This window comes from Leopardus geoffroyi, chromosome A1, assembly GCF_018350155.1.
Source record: "Leopardus geoffroyi isolate Oge1 chromosome A1, O.geoffroyi_Oge1_pat1.0, whole genome shotgun sequence".
Lineage (NCBI taxonomy): Eukaryota > Metazoa > Chordata > Mammalia > Carnivora > Felidae > Leopardus > Leopardus geoffroyi.
This window is the reverse complement of record NC_059326.1, coordinates 97,602,107-97,616,785: the sequence shown is the minus strand read 5'-3', so window position 1 is coordinate 97,616,785 and position 14,679 is coordinate 97,602,107. Positions and strand designations below refer to the sequence as shown.

The following is a 14,679-nucleotide window of genomic DNA, read 5'->3' as shown; positions in this document are numbered from 1 at the left end:
GCAAGCACAAATGATGGATCATCATCAATGTTTGGATGATCCGTAAATCTCACGAGAACAGCAGAGATTTTAATTCTGCAAAATATTCTACCCCCGGACCATATGTCTACTCTCACACTCCATTAGTCATCAAACATTTTCTGTTTGCCTACAACATTCCCATCATCATAAAAACTGGAAGATTCTTTCCACTACAAGAGTCTTGATTACTACAAAGACAGAGGAAATGAACAGTTTCGATTAAGGAAACATTTTATTCAATGAAAATTCAGCTTGTAGAAACACTTCCCTTTTTCTTTTGAAAGCATCCTACTGGAACAGATACAGGGTATTTGAAGCACAAATACAGGAGTCCTGTTCAAAAGACTAGATTTTTTTTATCAAGCTCTAACCCAAATCATAGCAGGGGCTGCTTACTCTGTCTTACATTAGTCATTTTTTATTTATTTATTTATTTATTTATTTATTTATTTATTTATTTAAAGTTTATTTATTTTTGACAGAGACAGAGTGCGAGCATGAGCTGGGGAGATGCAGAGACAGAGAGGGAGACACAGAATCCGAAGTAGGCTCCAGGCTCCAAGCTGTCAGCACAGAGCCTGACGCGGGGCTGGAACTCACGAACTGTGAGATCATGACCTGAGCAAAAGTCGGACGCTCAACCAACTGAGCCACCCAGGTACCCCAGTCATTTTTTTTTTTTTTAAATGTTTACTTATCTTTGAGTGAGAGACAGAGACAGAGACAGAGACAGAGCGCAAGCCGGGGAGGGCAGAGAGAGAGAGGGAGACACAGAATCGGAAGCATACTCCAGGCTCTGAACTGTCAGCACAGAGCCCGACTCAGGGCTCAAACTTGTGAATTGTGAGATCATGACCTGAGCCAAAGTCAGATGCTCAACCGACTAAGCCACCCAGGTTCCCCTGTCCTGCCTTAGTCTTCATAACAGAGCAGGAGACAACAAGGAGGAAGCATGGGAGAATAAGAACTTGAGTCACAGCCACTTTCAACCCAAGAATAGTAACCATAACCTTGTTCTTTATGGATTTATGACTTATTTCTAAACTTGGCAAATGAGGCCTCATTGTCCCAAAGAATCGAAAAGCATTTACATGCATTTTGTATTTTAAATCATCATTCCCTGGCATATGTTCTTATTTGAAAAACAAATTGGAGTCTTCACATTGAAGACTAACCCTTGCTCAAGTTCATGATTCGGAGAGAGAAACACTTTTTGTTGTTGTTGTTAGAGACAGTCTCATCTAATACATGTTGTATCTAATTTAGCATTTCTATGAAATGCTATGGTGTTAAGAATTAAGACCAAAGAAAGATGCTTAGGACAAGAAAGAAAGAAGAGAAACGGTATTTCCATTAAGGGAGGGAAAAATTACATTATTTAAAATCAGATCTGAAGTTATCTGTGAAGTCCTGAAATAAGAGCTGTAGGCGGCAAGACGCTGAAAAGCCTTCTGGTATCTGTCAAAATGGTAGAGTTCTGGGGTGCCTGGGTGGCTCAGTTCATTAAGCGTCTGACTTTGGCTCAGGTTGTGATCTTGCAGTTCGTGGGTTCGAGCCCCAAGTGGGCTCTATGCTGACAACTCAGAGCCTGAAGCCTGCTTGGGATTCTGTGTCTCCCTCACCCCCCTCACCCCCGCTCTCAAAACTAAATAAACATTTAAAAAAATGGTATAATTCTTCCAAAGCAGTTAAGGGGCTTCATGACAAAAGAAATTTAAGAATCACTACATTCACTGGAAGTAACTTTGGGGAAAAAAGGGCTCTTTCCATCGGGCCTTAGATTCAAGAACATAAGAGACATAGTATGTAGAGCTGCCCAGGTGCCAACGACATTTCCCCATTACGTACTTCGGGAGGGTGATGATTTAAAAGAAGCTCAAGATGAAAGAGGCAGCAAGGAGAGAATAAGGACTCTCGCAGATTCTCATGACAACTCAAATACCCTCTTAGTTCATTAAAAATGAATGAACACCATAAAATCGGTTTCAATCTGTATAACAGAAAATGTCAGGTGAAGTGAGAGCACGGAAAAAATGAGAGAGCTAAGTGGCTGGCTTGGAGCTTCATACTTAGCGGGCATGTTGAAATGACTGACAAAGACCTATTCTGTCCAGAAATCCCCCACTTTATTTTTAAGCCTGGAAACTGGTTAGTCATATCTATACAGAACACTTCCTGTCCAGGGGCACGAAGATGGCAACAATCTGCCAAGTTTAGTAGCTGCCTACATTTAGTGAATTGAGTTATTCATGGAATAAAAAACAGCATCGAACATTAGGGAAAAAAAATCTGGCTAACTGAAGCTTTAAAAGATATACAAAGAAAACAGGTTTGACTATTTCACAGAAGAGGGATAGATGGTGCCATGGAGAAAAAAAAATGAAAGAACAACAGACAATATTATTCTAAGAGACTATTTGCTGGTAGTTTCTGGACTATTCTAGCATCCCTACCAAATATAACAGCTCTCTCACTCCCACCCTTTAGATTAATAGTGCAAGTGGGGTGCCTGAGAGGCTCAGTTGGTTAAGTGTCAGACTTCAGCTCATGTCATGATCTCACCGCACTGAGTTCGAGCCCCACGTCGGGCTCTGTGCTGACAGCTCAGAGCCTGGAACCTGCTTCGGATTCTGTGTCTCCCTTTCTCTCTGCCCCTTCCCCAGTCTCTCTCTCTCAAAAGTAAACATTAAAAAAATTAAAAAAAGATTAATAGTGCAAATGGCAGCCCACATCTTCATCTACAAAAGTGTCCAAAGACTGCAGACTATCTCAGGGAACTAAGCAGCAACGAAATCCTCCTTTCTCTTAATATGGTCTAATTCTAGGGTAAAGGAAGGGCCGCCTGAGAATTTTAAAAAAACATGAATGCAGAGGACTAAAATATACAGCAGAAAGGTAAACTTTTATCCACTGGTCTACCACCACCGTGTGACAGAACGCATGTTTGGGAAACAGAGGAAAACAATTAAGGATGGGAAGAAGGACCTTATCCCGGGCCACCCTGAGGGCTGTCAGGCTTCAGCGAGGCTGGCTCTCCCCACGGCAATTATAATTTTACTTGATTAACCCTTACACGTGTCACAACAAGCCAGCCCAAGTGCCACCACAGAGAAACCTGAGGCGCAGCACCCCCTCCCCCCCGCATGCCCGCACCCCAGGCACAGAGGGGGCAACCGCAAAGCATGCTGGGATGGAGGGCCACAGCAGGATCACCAAATACTCCTATGCAGTTGCTCCTGTGCGTCTGGGGTTATCAGTCAGATCATCAAGTCAGCTATGGTCGAGCGAGCCAAATAATTTAAACCAGTTCTACCCATAAAAACCCCTCAGCCTGAAATTCTTCAGTGAGCCTGCTTACCGTCAGACTTGCTAGTTCGTGGACCCCCCAGAAGGGAGGGACAGCTTTACTGGGAGGGGGTGACGGAGCTCTACTCCTCCAACCGCCATTCACCCGAAGGCCTTCCAGAAAAGGGAATGGCACGACCCGGCAGAGGGCTCTGAAACGACTCCCACAGGCTGGCTTTCCTGCTTTTTTCTAACTCATCGTCTGCCATTTGCAAGCTCATTTTTATAACCCAGCATGAGCGTCGCTAGAAATCCAAGCCAAGACAACACAGCCCTGGCTTCTGACTGGCCCCGATTCAGCAGTTGGAAAGGCAGCAGCATTCCTCAGTGTCACGTCCTTGTTTATGGGCCTGGCATTCATCCCACCCACCGGGAAGAGCCACAGAGCTCCTGTGTCCTCCACAGGCCACTGTTCCGCTGCCTCCAAGTGGGCCTCCTACTTGGGAGACCAGCTCACCCTCCGGCCTACTGTTAACTCACACCCCAACAGACCAAACTGTCAAAACGTCTTATCCCATTATCTCAGTTACACCGCTGCTCACCTCTCTCGTTTCGCCCAAGTTTTGTTTTTGTTTTTTTCCCTTCTCGTTCCAGAGTTATTTCCTTACTCCTCCCTTCCTGTCTCTCCACATGCCTACCCCTGCCCTTGGAACCTCCACATCAGGGCTGGATCCCCGCCCCCTCCCTCTCCACAAGGCTCCCACTCACGATTTCTTCCTCATTGTTCCCTTGAAATTTTGAAATCTGTCCAGTGGCCACTCCCTCAAAGCTCCTTGCTATTCTGGTTTTCTAGAAGGGTTCTGTTCCCGCTCAGTACATGTGACTTGCCCCTTAAGGCTAACTCCTTGAAAACTCTCCCAAGAGACCTCTTCTTTGACTATCATCTCCTTTCTCAGGAGGACTGGAGTCAGACATTTAGACTCGGGATCCTGGGGAGGGGTCCATTGCCATGCTAGCTCTTTCGTAACTGACTTCATTTTAATTTTAAACCTCGAAAGGAGAAAACGGTGTTATAAGCACTTTACAATAAAGAGAACAGTCAGTGCAGTAGTATCTCACTTTCATCGAATAACTTCACAGAAGAAAAGAAGTTCCTTGGGACAAGCCCACCCTTCCGTGCTCTCTACAGAACGCGCACTGAGGCCTTCATCAGGTTGAATATCGTAGGCAGGCCTCGGACGCATTCTGTCATTGGGTGTCATTATAAACCTCCTTATTCACCCAGCACCTGCTGAGTGAAGCTGTCTTATCACTGACACACGCATCCCCTCATCGGCTCTCACAAGGGACCAGCATATTCCCACTGCTGTGACCAACAGGAGAAACATAAAATTTCTCAGGATGGCTCAACTACTTAGTGTGGCCCAAATCCTACGTTATACGTATAAGATGAAAGTCTGTCAAATCTAGGGTGTCCCTGGCAGATACATCGGTAGATTTCTAAGACAGGCCCTCAGGAAGAAAAGGCATGGGGTTGGGGGGAGGGGAGAGGATGTGAAGGCGAAAGGGAAGCTAGAAACATTCTCCAATTCTCAGGTTGGCCAAAGCTTCTTCCTGGTGTGAAGAGCTGGATTAAATTTCCTGCCAGGATTCACTTGTCAGCCTCAGGTACCCAGTGCTGACCGTGCCAACGCCACAGAGAGAGACAGGGCTGAGGTGAGCGGGATGCAGATCAAGAAAGGAATCAGGGGGCAACTAAGATTTGAAGGTGTGCACCAACGGAGATGATGGGAGTAGCCCTTCCTCAGGAGACGGGCGCTTGCTCACAGCTGGGACAGTCACCCCACAGCCTGCACACCTTCCCTCATTCCCACGCAGTACTGACTGAATGTTCATGATGTGGTCTAATCCCTTAGCAGATGAGATCTTAGGCTCTCAGCATTTGCTGAGACCCCAAAGAGAAGGCAGCAAAGCCTCTCCTCAGACGTGGCTGACCACTGTCTCATTCTCCTAGCCTCTAAAACCGGCTTCTTGGGGCGCCTGGGTGGCTCAGTCAGTTACGCGTTCGACTCTTGATTTCAGCTCAGGTCATGATCTCACAGTTCGTGAGTTCGAGCCCCGTGTTAGGCTCTATGGAAATCAAGAGTCGGACGCTTAACCGACTGAGCCACGCAGGGACCCCAGGCAATAAGGTCTTAAGGCTTCGGGAGCCTAAAGCTATCGTGGTCACTTAGGGCATTTCACCATTTCCTTGGGAGAAAGTCTGCTCCCAGTTATTTACAAAATTAAATCTTGTCACCACAAACCCGGAGAGCGTATTCCCAAGTACGCGCACAGATGGTACTACACACACAAACGCCAAACCCCCATCTCTCTCATCAGGCTCTGTGCTGACAGCTCAGAGCCTGGAGCCTGCTTCGGATTCTGTGGCTCCCTCTCTCTCTCTCTCTGTTCCTCTTCTGCTCGTTCTCTGTCTCTTAAAAATAAATAAACGTTAAAAAAAAATAAAAAAAATAAACATAAATACCACAAGGTACCACTTAATAGCAACACAGGCTTTGCCCAGGCTTGCAGATCCCCAGAGAAGCACCTCTGAGACATTCAGTGCCCACTCAGCAGTTAGTCACTCAGGACGCACTGCAGCACAACTCTTCTATAAGCTTCTTAAACTCTTAGAACAAGATTGAAGTAATTGTTCTTTCAGGTTCCTTGGTCAGCGGCTGCGGGAGCTGTGGGCTGACTCCCAGAATGCACCAGGCCTGCGGGGCCCTGGGGAAAACGAGACTGTGGGGCGCCCATCTGTTACTGCAGCCGCCCGTCCGGTGTCTGAACGCTTCCCACCCACACAGGTGCACACGTTCTCCCCACAAGAGCGCCCCTGCCCAACCGGCACCCTCAATGGTGAATTTCCCTGAATGATGCTCTTCTCAAAGGAATGAAAACAAATTAGCTCACCGTGTAATCGCCTCTCACTTGGACTCTCCCACTTTCCACACCAGGGAGCGAACAAGACCTATGTGCAGAGCTCAATTTTACTTCACAGTGCCTCTTCATCTTCCTCACTGGTTATCCACTTAGGAGAAGGTGAAATAGGAAATCTTCAGGTGTTCAACCACTCCCTTTAGGTTTTGTAAATTCCCCCCAAAGCTGGTGAACGGCAGCCATACAAACAGATGAGGTCCGTCCTGCCTCAAGGAGAGCTCATGAACAAATGCAGGATGCAAAAAACCTACGTTTGCAAAACTTCTTGTTGGCCAAACAGGCATGAGGGGGAAGGGGGGTGTGGTGCTTGATAGGCCCTGGACGTTACCTCTCTGGGCCTCAGTTCTGCATCTCTAAAATAAGAGGTAAGATAAAAGAACGTGTGCTGTTGCTTTTTAACTCCAAATCGTGGTGATTTTACTTGTGTCTGGAGGAGAATCATTTTAATTACAAAGTCTCCTTACCGCAGATCTTCCTGAAATATTACAGACAGACACAATGAATTGATTTTTTTCAAGTTTATTTATTTTGAGAGAGAGAGTGAGAGTGAGTGGGAAGGGCAGAGAGAGGGAGGGAGAGAGAAAATCCCAAGCAGGCTTCGTGCTGTCAGCCTAGAGCCTGACACAGGGCTCGATCCCACGAAACCTGAGATCATGACCTGAGCCAAAATCAAGAGTCAGACGCTTAAATGAGCCACACAGGTGCCCCAGTGAGTTGATTTTTTTTTAATGCAGCTTACGCTATCATTTTAGGCACAACCCACTAAATGAAGAGAGGTATACGACCAAGCTCAACTCATTCTTTTCCAAGTCGTCAGCATCCTTCTCGTACAGACGGAAATGTTGACAAATAAACGGTTTGTGGCAGATCGAGCGACTCTGCGTTACTCTGAAGTGAAATCACTGGGTCTGGAGATTTCTCTGGCCCTACTGCATGCTCTGGCACTTGCCCACTTTTTGGGCTGTTTGCCGGATTACCCACAGCCAGGAACAGGGAACCTAATCATCTATGTTATCCTGACTGCTCACTGGCGTCATAGTTCAGGGACCAGAAAAGCGTGATACATATTCAGTCTGATGAAAATTTCAGAAGTGAGGAAGAAAAAGGCCCAGACACCCTGAAGCCGGGGGTGTGGAACAATGTCGGGTCATCAGTGATGTCCACCGTACAGAAGATGGTTTGGCAAGGACCTCTAAACCAATGTTCCACTTTTAGTCCCTGTGAGCACTCTGTACTCCAAGGCTAATGACTACATAAAAGGAAACATGATCACATCAAAGTCTGGTATTTTAGACCCTATGCTGGACCTCTTACATTATACATGACATCAAGGTCAGCCGCACCCAGGGCCATGCATTTCTTCAGAGTCTTTCTTTTTCTTTCCATCTGCAGAGAAGGGCCGGCACAGGGAGGGAAGAGGGGAGAAAACCAGTACAGTAATGCTTAGCAAAGAATGCTGTTATAGAAGCTGTCGCATCTCATGAGGTCCCTAGGCAGCGAGGACCCTACCCAATGTGGCTTTCTGGTGACAGAAGAGATGAACAAGTTACCACCATGGAAAAAGTGAGCTGTTCTCTCCTATGATAAATACTCTGCCAGGTGTTGGTCCCGTTCTTTCTAGTGTGAAGTCTCTATGAGGAGTCAGTCCTCAGGCATACCTCTGTCCTGTCATTTGGCTGACTTCAGTCATCCGACTGCCAAGTTGATTGATCACAACAGGCTGCCTGAGGGGCGCCTGGGTAGCTCAGTTGGCTAAGCTCCCGACTCTTCGTTTGGGCTCAGGTCAGGATCTCACAGTTCATGAGATTAAGCCCTGCGTTGGGCTCTGTGCTGACAGCACAGGGCCTGCTTGGGATTCATTCACTCTCTCTCTCTCTCTCTCTCTCTCTCTCTCTGCCACTCCCCTGCTCACACACTCTTTCTCTTTCTCTCTCAAAATATATAAATTTAAAAAAATAATAATAATAAAGGTTTAAAAAACAAAAAAATAGGCTTCATGAAAACCCACCAGGGAAGTGAGGACCCCAGAGAGGGCAGACCATGGTGAGACAGATTCAGCGTAGGTAACCTGAAGTCCTGAGAAACTACCATATGGTCACCAAGGAACAGGTCAGTTACCTGTTAAAATGACATTCCAACCGAGGAGGGCTACCATCAAGAGTGTAAATGTCTGTGCATATTGCCAACAAGTTAACTCATCACCAGGAGACATGACAAGTTAACTGAGTGGATCACAATGGACTTGAGGATCACTCACTGTGTATACCCATCTTGCAGATTTTGAAGAAACTTGAAGCCCAGTGGATACTATAAGGTCACCAAATTGTGATAACCTAATACACACATAACTGAAGCCTATTTCATCTCAGTGACCAGGGGAGTCTACACTCCCTTTTCAAGTTGGCGACTCAAAAAACCTTGTCCCAAAGGTGCTTGGGTCTCCCCCGACCCTCCACTGCAGTGGACTCCAGGTACCCCCTACCAGCCCTGCTGGGCTCCTAGATCCCCTCACCAGGGGAGAAGAATGCACTCAAGACTCCCTACCCGTGTCCCTGAGAGGCAGGAAAGAGCCTGGGTCTTGTCTTCCTTCTCCAACACCTGGCCTCTCCATCCCTTGCTTCCCGAGCCAGGGTGCAAACAAACACAGACCACAGGGAGCATCCCCCTGAATGCCAAGCTTGAGGATGGGGGAGGGTAGCTTTGGGACATTCCCAGGAGTATCAGGTCAGGGTTAAAAGCATGGGTTCTGCGGATAGTCGGCGTCCATTCACACCCTGATTCCACTTTTTCTAGCTTTGTGATGTTAGGCACAGTTTGTAACCTCTCTGGACTTCAGATTGCTTTACTGTTATGCAGAGTCAACACAAGGGATTATTATACAAGTATTAAATGAGGTAATATACATCATCAGTTGCTTGGCACTGTGTCTGGCACACAGAAGAGCTCAGTACATTTTAGTTTCAAAACTGTGTCTTCAGGGGTGCCTGGGTGGCCTGGGTTCCACTCTTGACTTTGGCTCAGGTCTCTCTCTCAAAAAAAAAAAAAAATTTAAATTAAACAGTAAAAAAATTTACTTTTGAGAGAGAGAGACAGAGACAGAGACAGAGCACAAGCAGGGGAGGGACAGATAGAGAGAGCGAGACACAGAATCTCAAGCAGGCTCCGGGCTCTGAGCTGTCAGCACAAGCCCGACGCAGGGCTTGAACCCACAGACTACGAGATCATGACCTGAGCCAAAGTTGGACACCTAACCGACTGAGCCACCCAGGCACCCCCATTAAAAATTTTTTTTCTAATAAAAATTAAAAAGGAGAGGGGCGCCTGGGTGGCTCAGTTGGTTAAGTGTCTGACTTCGGCTCAGGTCATGATCTCATAGTCTGTGATTTCAAGCCCCATGTTGGGCTCTGTGCTGACAGCTCAGAGCCTGGAGCTAGCTTCTGATTCATTCTCTCTCTCTCTCTCTCTCTCTCTCTGCCCCTCCACTGCTCACGCTCTCTCTCAAAAATAAATAAACACTAAAAAAAATTAAAACAAAAATAAAGGAGAGATAAATGCCTAAAATTGGACAAAGTGTTGAGGATACCTTGAAGAATGGAGCTCAGTCACTGACTGTATAAATAGGAAATGATCACCTCATACCACTTACACTGGGGAAGAAAACAGATGTGGTCTTGCCCTCCAGAGCTTGTGATCTGGAGAAGAGATGGTAAACAGTAACGGCAAGGCCAAGAACAAGTGCTCTAAGAGAAGGCAGATCCTAATTCAGGCTGGAGGCTCAGAACAAATCCCTCCAAGGAAGTGAAAAGAACGTCAGGTGGGGAGAAGGATACAGCCGGCAGGAGGCCCAGCAGGTGCAAACACTCTGAATTAGGAAGCTGATGGAAAAGAACCAGGAAAGACATCAGGTGCGGTGAGGAGCCCAAGGTGGAAGGCGTGGCCATCTGCTGTGGGAAGGACACCTACTCCACGGACACCTGAAGGGAGGGAATGGGTGAAGGTGAGTCTGTCACTCTGGGGGCAGGAAGTTGAGGGATGGTCTAATGGCTACTGTTTTCTCTGTGAAATAGCAGGCCTGGTGAGGAGGCAGGAGAGAAATGGGTGAGGGCAGGGTAAAACCTATTAGGGGCCCCAGAGGAGGAGCTGAACTCACTCACAGCTCCAGGGTCACTTTTTCCCAAGTCCCCACATAGCAACCCCTCCTTAACAATGGCTTCCTCACAGGGCACCTGGGTGGCTCAGTCGGTTAAACGTCTGACTCTTGATTTTGACTCCGGGTATTTGATCTCACAGTTCATGGGATCGAGCGCCGTGTTGGGCTCTGTGCTGACAGTGCCGAGCCTGCTTGGGATCCTCTCTCTCCCCCTCTTGCTGCCCCTCTCCCAATCTCTCTCTCTCTCTCAAAATAAATAAACATTAAAAAAAAAAAAACTATAAAAAAATGGCTTTCTTACTTTCTGGTACCAAGGCTACAAGAACCTAGACGAAGGAATTATGCATCCCATGACGTTTAACAGTAGAAAGGTCCTCAGAGATCAGAGCCGCCCTTCATTTTTTCCTATTTCACAATTAAGTAATTTACTCAACAGGATGCCCCTAAACGCAAAAAATGTGGCCGTCAGCCTATCTCCTCAGGAAGCTGCCGTCCACTGGAAAATGTTGGTGTCTTCCTTTCTATGACCTTCCCCTTTTTCGCAAAGTGGGTTTCGTCCTTCATTTCTCTTGCTTTCTTATTCACATCATGCCCGTATATCTTAAATTCATTCAGCTTTTAATAAAGCCAGGCCTGGATTATTTCTTTCTGTTTAATACTCAAGCACAATCACCTATTCATTTGTAAGCAGGCAAAATTCAGTCAATTCTTTAGGAGGTGGCCATAGACTGAGGATGGAATCTCAGCCCTCCTGGCACAGAGTCAAGTGCGTTCTAAGCTATGATGGCTTAACAATATCCCCAGTCATTTGCTTCCACATTCACTCACATACACAAATATGTTGGCCCCTAAGGACTTCTGAATCGACTTGATATTTTTTTCAGATTTAACCCAAAGAAAGTATAAGTCTCTCACTGGAGCTCAGAATAATGACTTACAAGCACCTCCCATGATAGGAAGTCAGGCACCAACTATTGGAAGGCAATGTAGACATTGTGAAGAGCCTGTGGTGATGCCACACTAAATGAGATACTCAACTCTATCAGAAGAAAAAAAAAAAGCTAAGGAGAGGGGAAAGGACTAGTGAGGAGAGAGAAAAAATAATACTTTACACAGGGTAACTCCTTTCAAAGACATCCCGGGGGTGACAGCTAAACAGAGGGTTCTAGATTACAGCTAATACCCAGCCTTGTAAGAAGTGCCCAGGATATGGACACACACTCACACACAAACACACCCTTTATTTCCTGGCAGAAGTGACAATGATTCTGTGAATAAAGTATTCATGCCATCTCCCTGCAGAGTTATTCCATATCTTTCCCTAATCGCCATCAATGTAAACCTGTAGAACCTCATATCATATTTTTTTTAAATTCTGGGCCTTCTGTAAAAAGCAGAGTCCAGACCATTTTGCTGCAGTTCTGCAGAATGGAAATGATGGCAGGTGGAGGTAGTAAGGGGAGGACCTAGTAGGGAGGGGCCATCAAGCACCCTCTTCACCCTCTGTTTAGGCTACTATCCAGAGAGCTGGGCAGGAGAGAACAAGGTGGATGCCGCGAGAGGAATATAGTCTACACTCTGCGATGACGTTTTTTTCCATCTTCCCCTCCTGCTCCTTCTTTCCCAAAAGAAAGGAAAAACACACCTGGGAGAAAATGCCAGTTTAAATATTACTTGTAATCAGTACAAGAGTTCACCAGGCTGGATTCTCTCAGCCTGTTTCCTATCTGCCTTTGACTACCTTTGACTTACTATAAATTGCTGTTATAAAGACAAAAAAAAAAAAAAACAAAAAACCCAGCCATCAGCACATGGCTCCATCAAGACAGAGGCCACAGCCAGGAAACATTAATCCCCCACGCTCCACATCAAGCTCAAACACAATGCTCCTGGCTGTCATTTTTCATTCACAACAGCCTCATACTTCTATTAAACAACCTCTTTTACTGACTTCTTTCCCCACACCACATAATAAGGTAAACACCAGCCCCCAGAGACCACATTATGAAACACAGGGCTTTACTTTGGGAAGGGAATCAGTAAAAAGACAGAAGAGGCCAAGTTTGAAGGGATCTCCCTAAGTCATTCACGTCTACCAAATGGAGAAATGATGGGGTTTCTTTCTGCTCCCCAGGCTCCCAGCGGCTGCTGCGATTAACTTGAAATCTACAGTTTCCCAAGAGGCTGCTCGAAAAGAAAAGGAATTTTCATAATTATGAACAGTCTCCTCTCCTACTACTCTCTAATTTTCCCCCAATTCTCCTCCCTCCCACCCCCACTTACAAGAGGACTTTTGTACACATCGAGTTTCAGGAAACAAAGCATACAAACATTCACACACAAATAAACTCCCAGAACTAACACCAGCGTATAATTGTGTTTTCGTTGGAGCTTTTCCAGCCCTGTCACCCGTTCTCTGTTAGGAGTAAAGGAAACCCTTTGCCTGGGTGAAGTTAGAAACAGACAAACTCCTCAGTTTACAAGCTGCACAAGGCGCCCCTCACATCTCTGGGCTCCCTTAAGCCCCCAACAAAATGAATTCACCACTGAAAAGTCAGTAAAGAAAAAAAAAGAAAAAAACAACAACTAACCTATTCCCTAAATGAAGATCTTTCACTTCTCCCCCTCACTCGGCTTCCCCTTTTAACCGGAAACACACGGAGTTTCCAATTTCTGAAACACTTTTTAAGGGTCCCTCAACTGTTCGGGCTCTTGCAAAGAAGTCCTAATGCAGGCAGGCAAGCGCTTTTCAAAGCACATTTTGCATTCTTGGAGTCAATACTGGGGCCGTTTCCTTTCCAGACAAATCTACAAAGCAGCTTTTAGTGGGCTGCCTGCGCTAGATCGGACTCGTCCTCTCCTTGTCTCGTTGGGGCTGCGGGGTGAGCAGGGTACAGGGCTCTGTATAGTCAGCTCTAGCTGAGCTGCGACAAAGTAGCCACCGCTCGTTGTAAAACTCCCATCTGCTCCCCTACTACGCCTTTCCTCCACATTCCTCCGCGGGACTTGGCCGCTCCCCCCGCCCACCAACCCCCAAGAAATCAAAGCCATACCTTCCTTGGATTCTTCTGCTTCGGAGTGCATGGTGTCAGGGTAACCGGCTGCAGGGGCGATTACCGCTGACATGTACTCAGACGAGCTTCAAGTTTGCTCCGAGGCCAAAACCCCGCTCACGACAGAAAATAAAAGGAAGGGGAGCCACTAAAATCAAAACCTCCCCGGGGCGGAGGGCTGGTTCTGGTGCAGGGATTTTTGCAGGGGGAAACTTCTGCAAGAGTGACGAATCGCGTCTCGGCTGGGCGGCGGGAGTCCGCCCCCGGGGCCGCGCGGACCCGGCCCGTCGCAGGGCGGAGGCGACCTGGCGCGGCTGGCGGGGCCCAGGCGCACGCAGGTGGGGTGGAGGCCAGGACCGCAGCCCGACTCTCGGAACAGGCAGGGCCGAGGGGCGCCGTGGGCAAACGTGACCGAGACTGGCTACGCCTGTGAAATACATGTGCAACTAAAGCAACAAGGCTCATCTCAGCGCGCGCTGCAATTGCACAGAAATAAGAAATGCACTTACGGTCACAGAAATACCCCTGGATCTTTGGGTTACATTTTTCGGCGCCCATTTAACTTTCCTTGTCTTGGGGTTTGACATGCCAAGAAATAAGGATGTTGAAGCTGCTCTGGTTTGTACGTTCCTTTTGCGGGGAAAGTAACGTGGCCCTTGGTCCATGTGGCTGGAAGGACCAGTTTCACCAGGCACAGGCAACCTCACCAGCCCAAGAGCAGGGCCTTTTGAAGAAAGTGGGGTTGGCCTCCACCCCTTACCTTTGCACTGGAAAAGCAGACAAGGCGGCTTACTCAGCATAACCCGGGCGAGCACTCTTACTCAAACCCCAGCTCGGGCGCAGGAGCAGCTCCATTACAAGGTAGCCCTAAGGATGGTCCTCGGAACGGAGAGAGCCCTTCCCTTCCCGCGCTACTGTCGACAAAGCGGGATAAATTCTTTCCAAATGCCAAAGGGGGAGGCCGGTATTCCGGCTTTTGAAATGCTGATAGAATAGAAAGTCTGGCAGAGCATGGGGAGGAGAACTCAGTTCTGCCCCCTGGTCTGGTCCACTGGCTCCTTACAATTGGTTGAGAGGTGGGCGTCTTCACTTGGTGAAACCTTGGTTTTTCCTTCCGAGGGTCGTGGATTAGAGCTGACATGGAGATACCTGTCTTAATGGAGGTATTTTGCAGAGCACTAGTTTTCT

At 47.2% G+C, this 14,679-nt stretch overlaps 1 protein-coding gene across 6 annotated transcripts in view; it reads right to left on the bottom strand.

Annotated features, from left to right (window-relative positions):
* TNFAIP8 (TNF alpha induced protein 8) overlaps nt 1-14,679 on the bottom strand; it is a 132,999-nt gene that overhangs the window by 24,844 nt on the left and 93,476 nt on the right. Inside the window, exon 1 of one of the 6 annotated variants that reach the window (XM_045486635.1) lies at nt 14,252-14,380. The exons of 2 other annotated variants lie outside the window; for them this stretch is intronic. In XM_045486635.1, coding sequence (XP_045342591.1) covers nt 14,252-14,291 — 40 coding nt within the window. In that variant the 5' untranslated portion in view covers nt 14,292-14,380. Of the gene's footprint in view, nt 1-3,241; nt 3,791-13,491; nt 13,955-14,000; nt 14,213-14,251; nt 14,381-14,679 lie in introns of those variants that run through there. 3 more of the 6 variants (XM_045486626.1, XM_045486618.1, XM_045486668.1) reach the window with 3 other exon arrangements.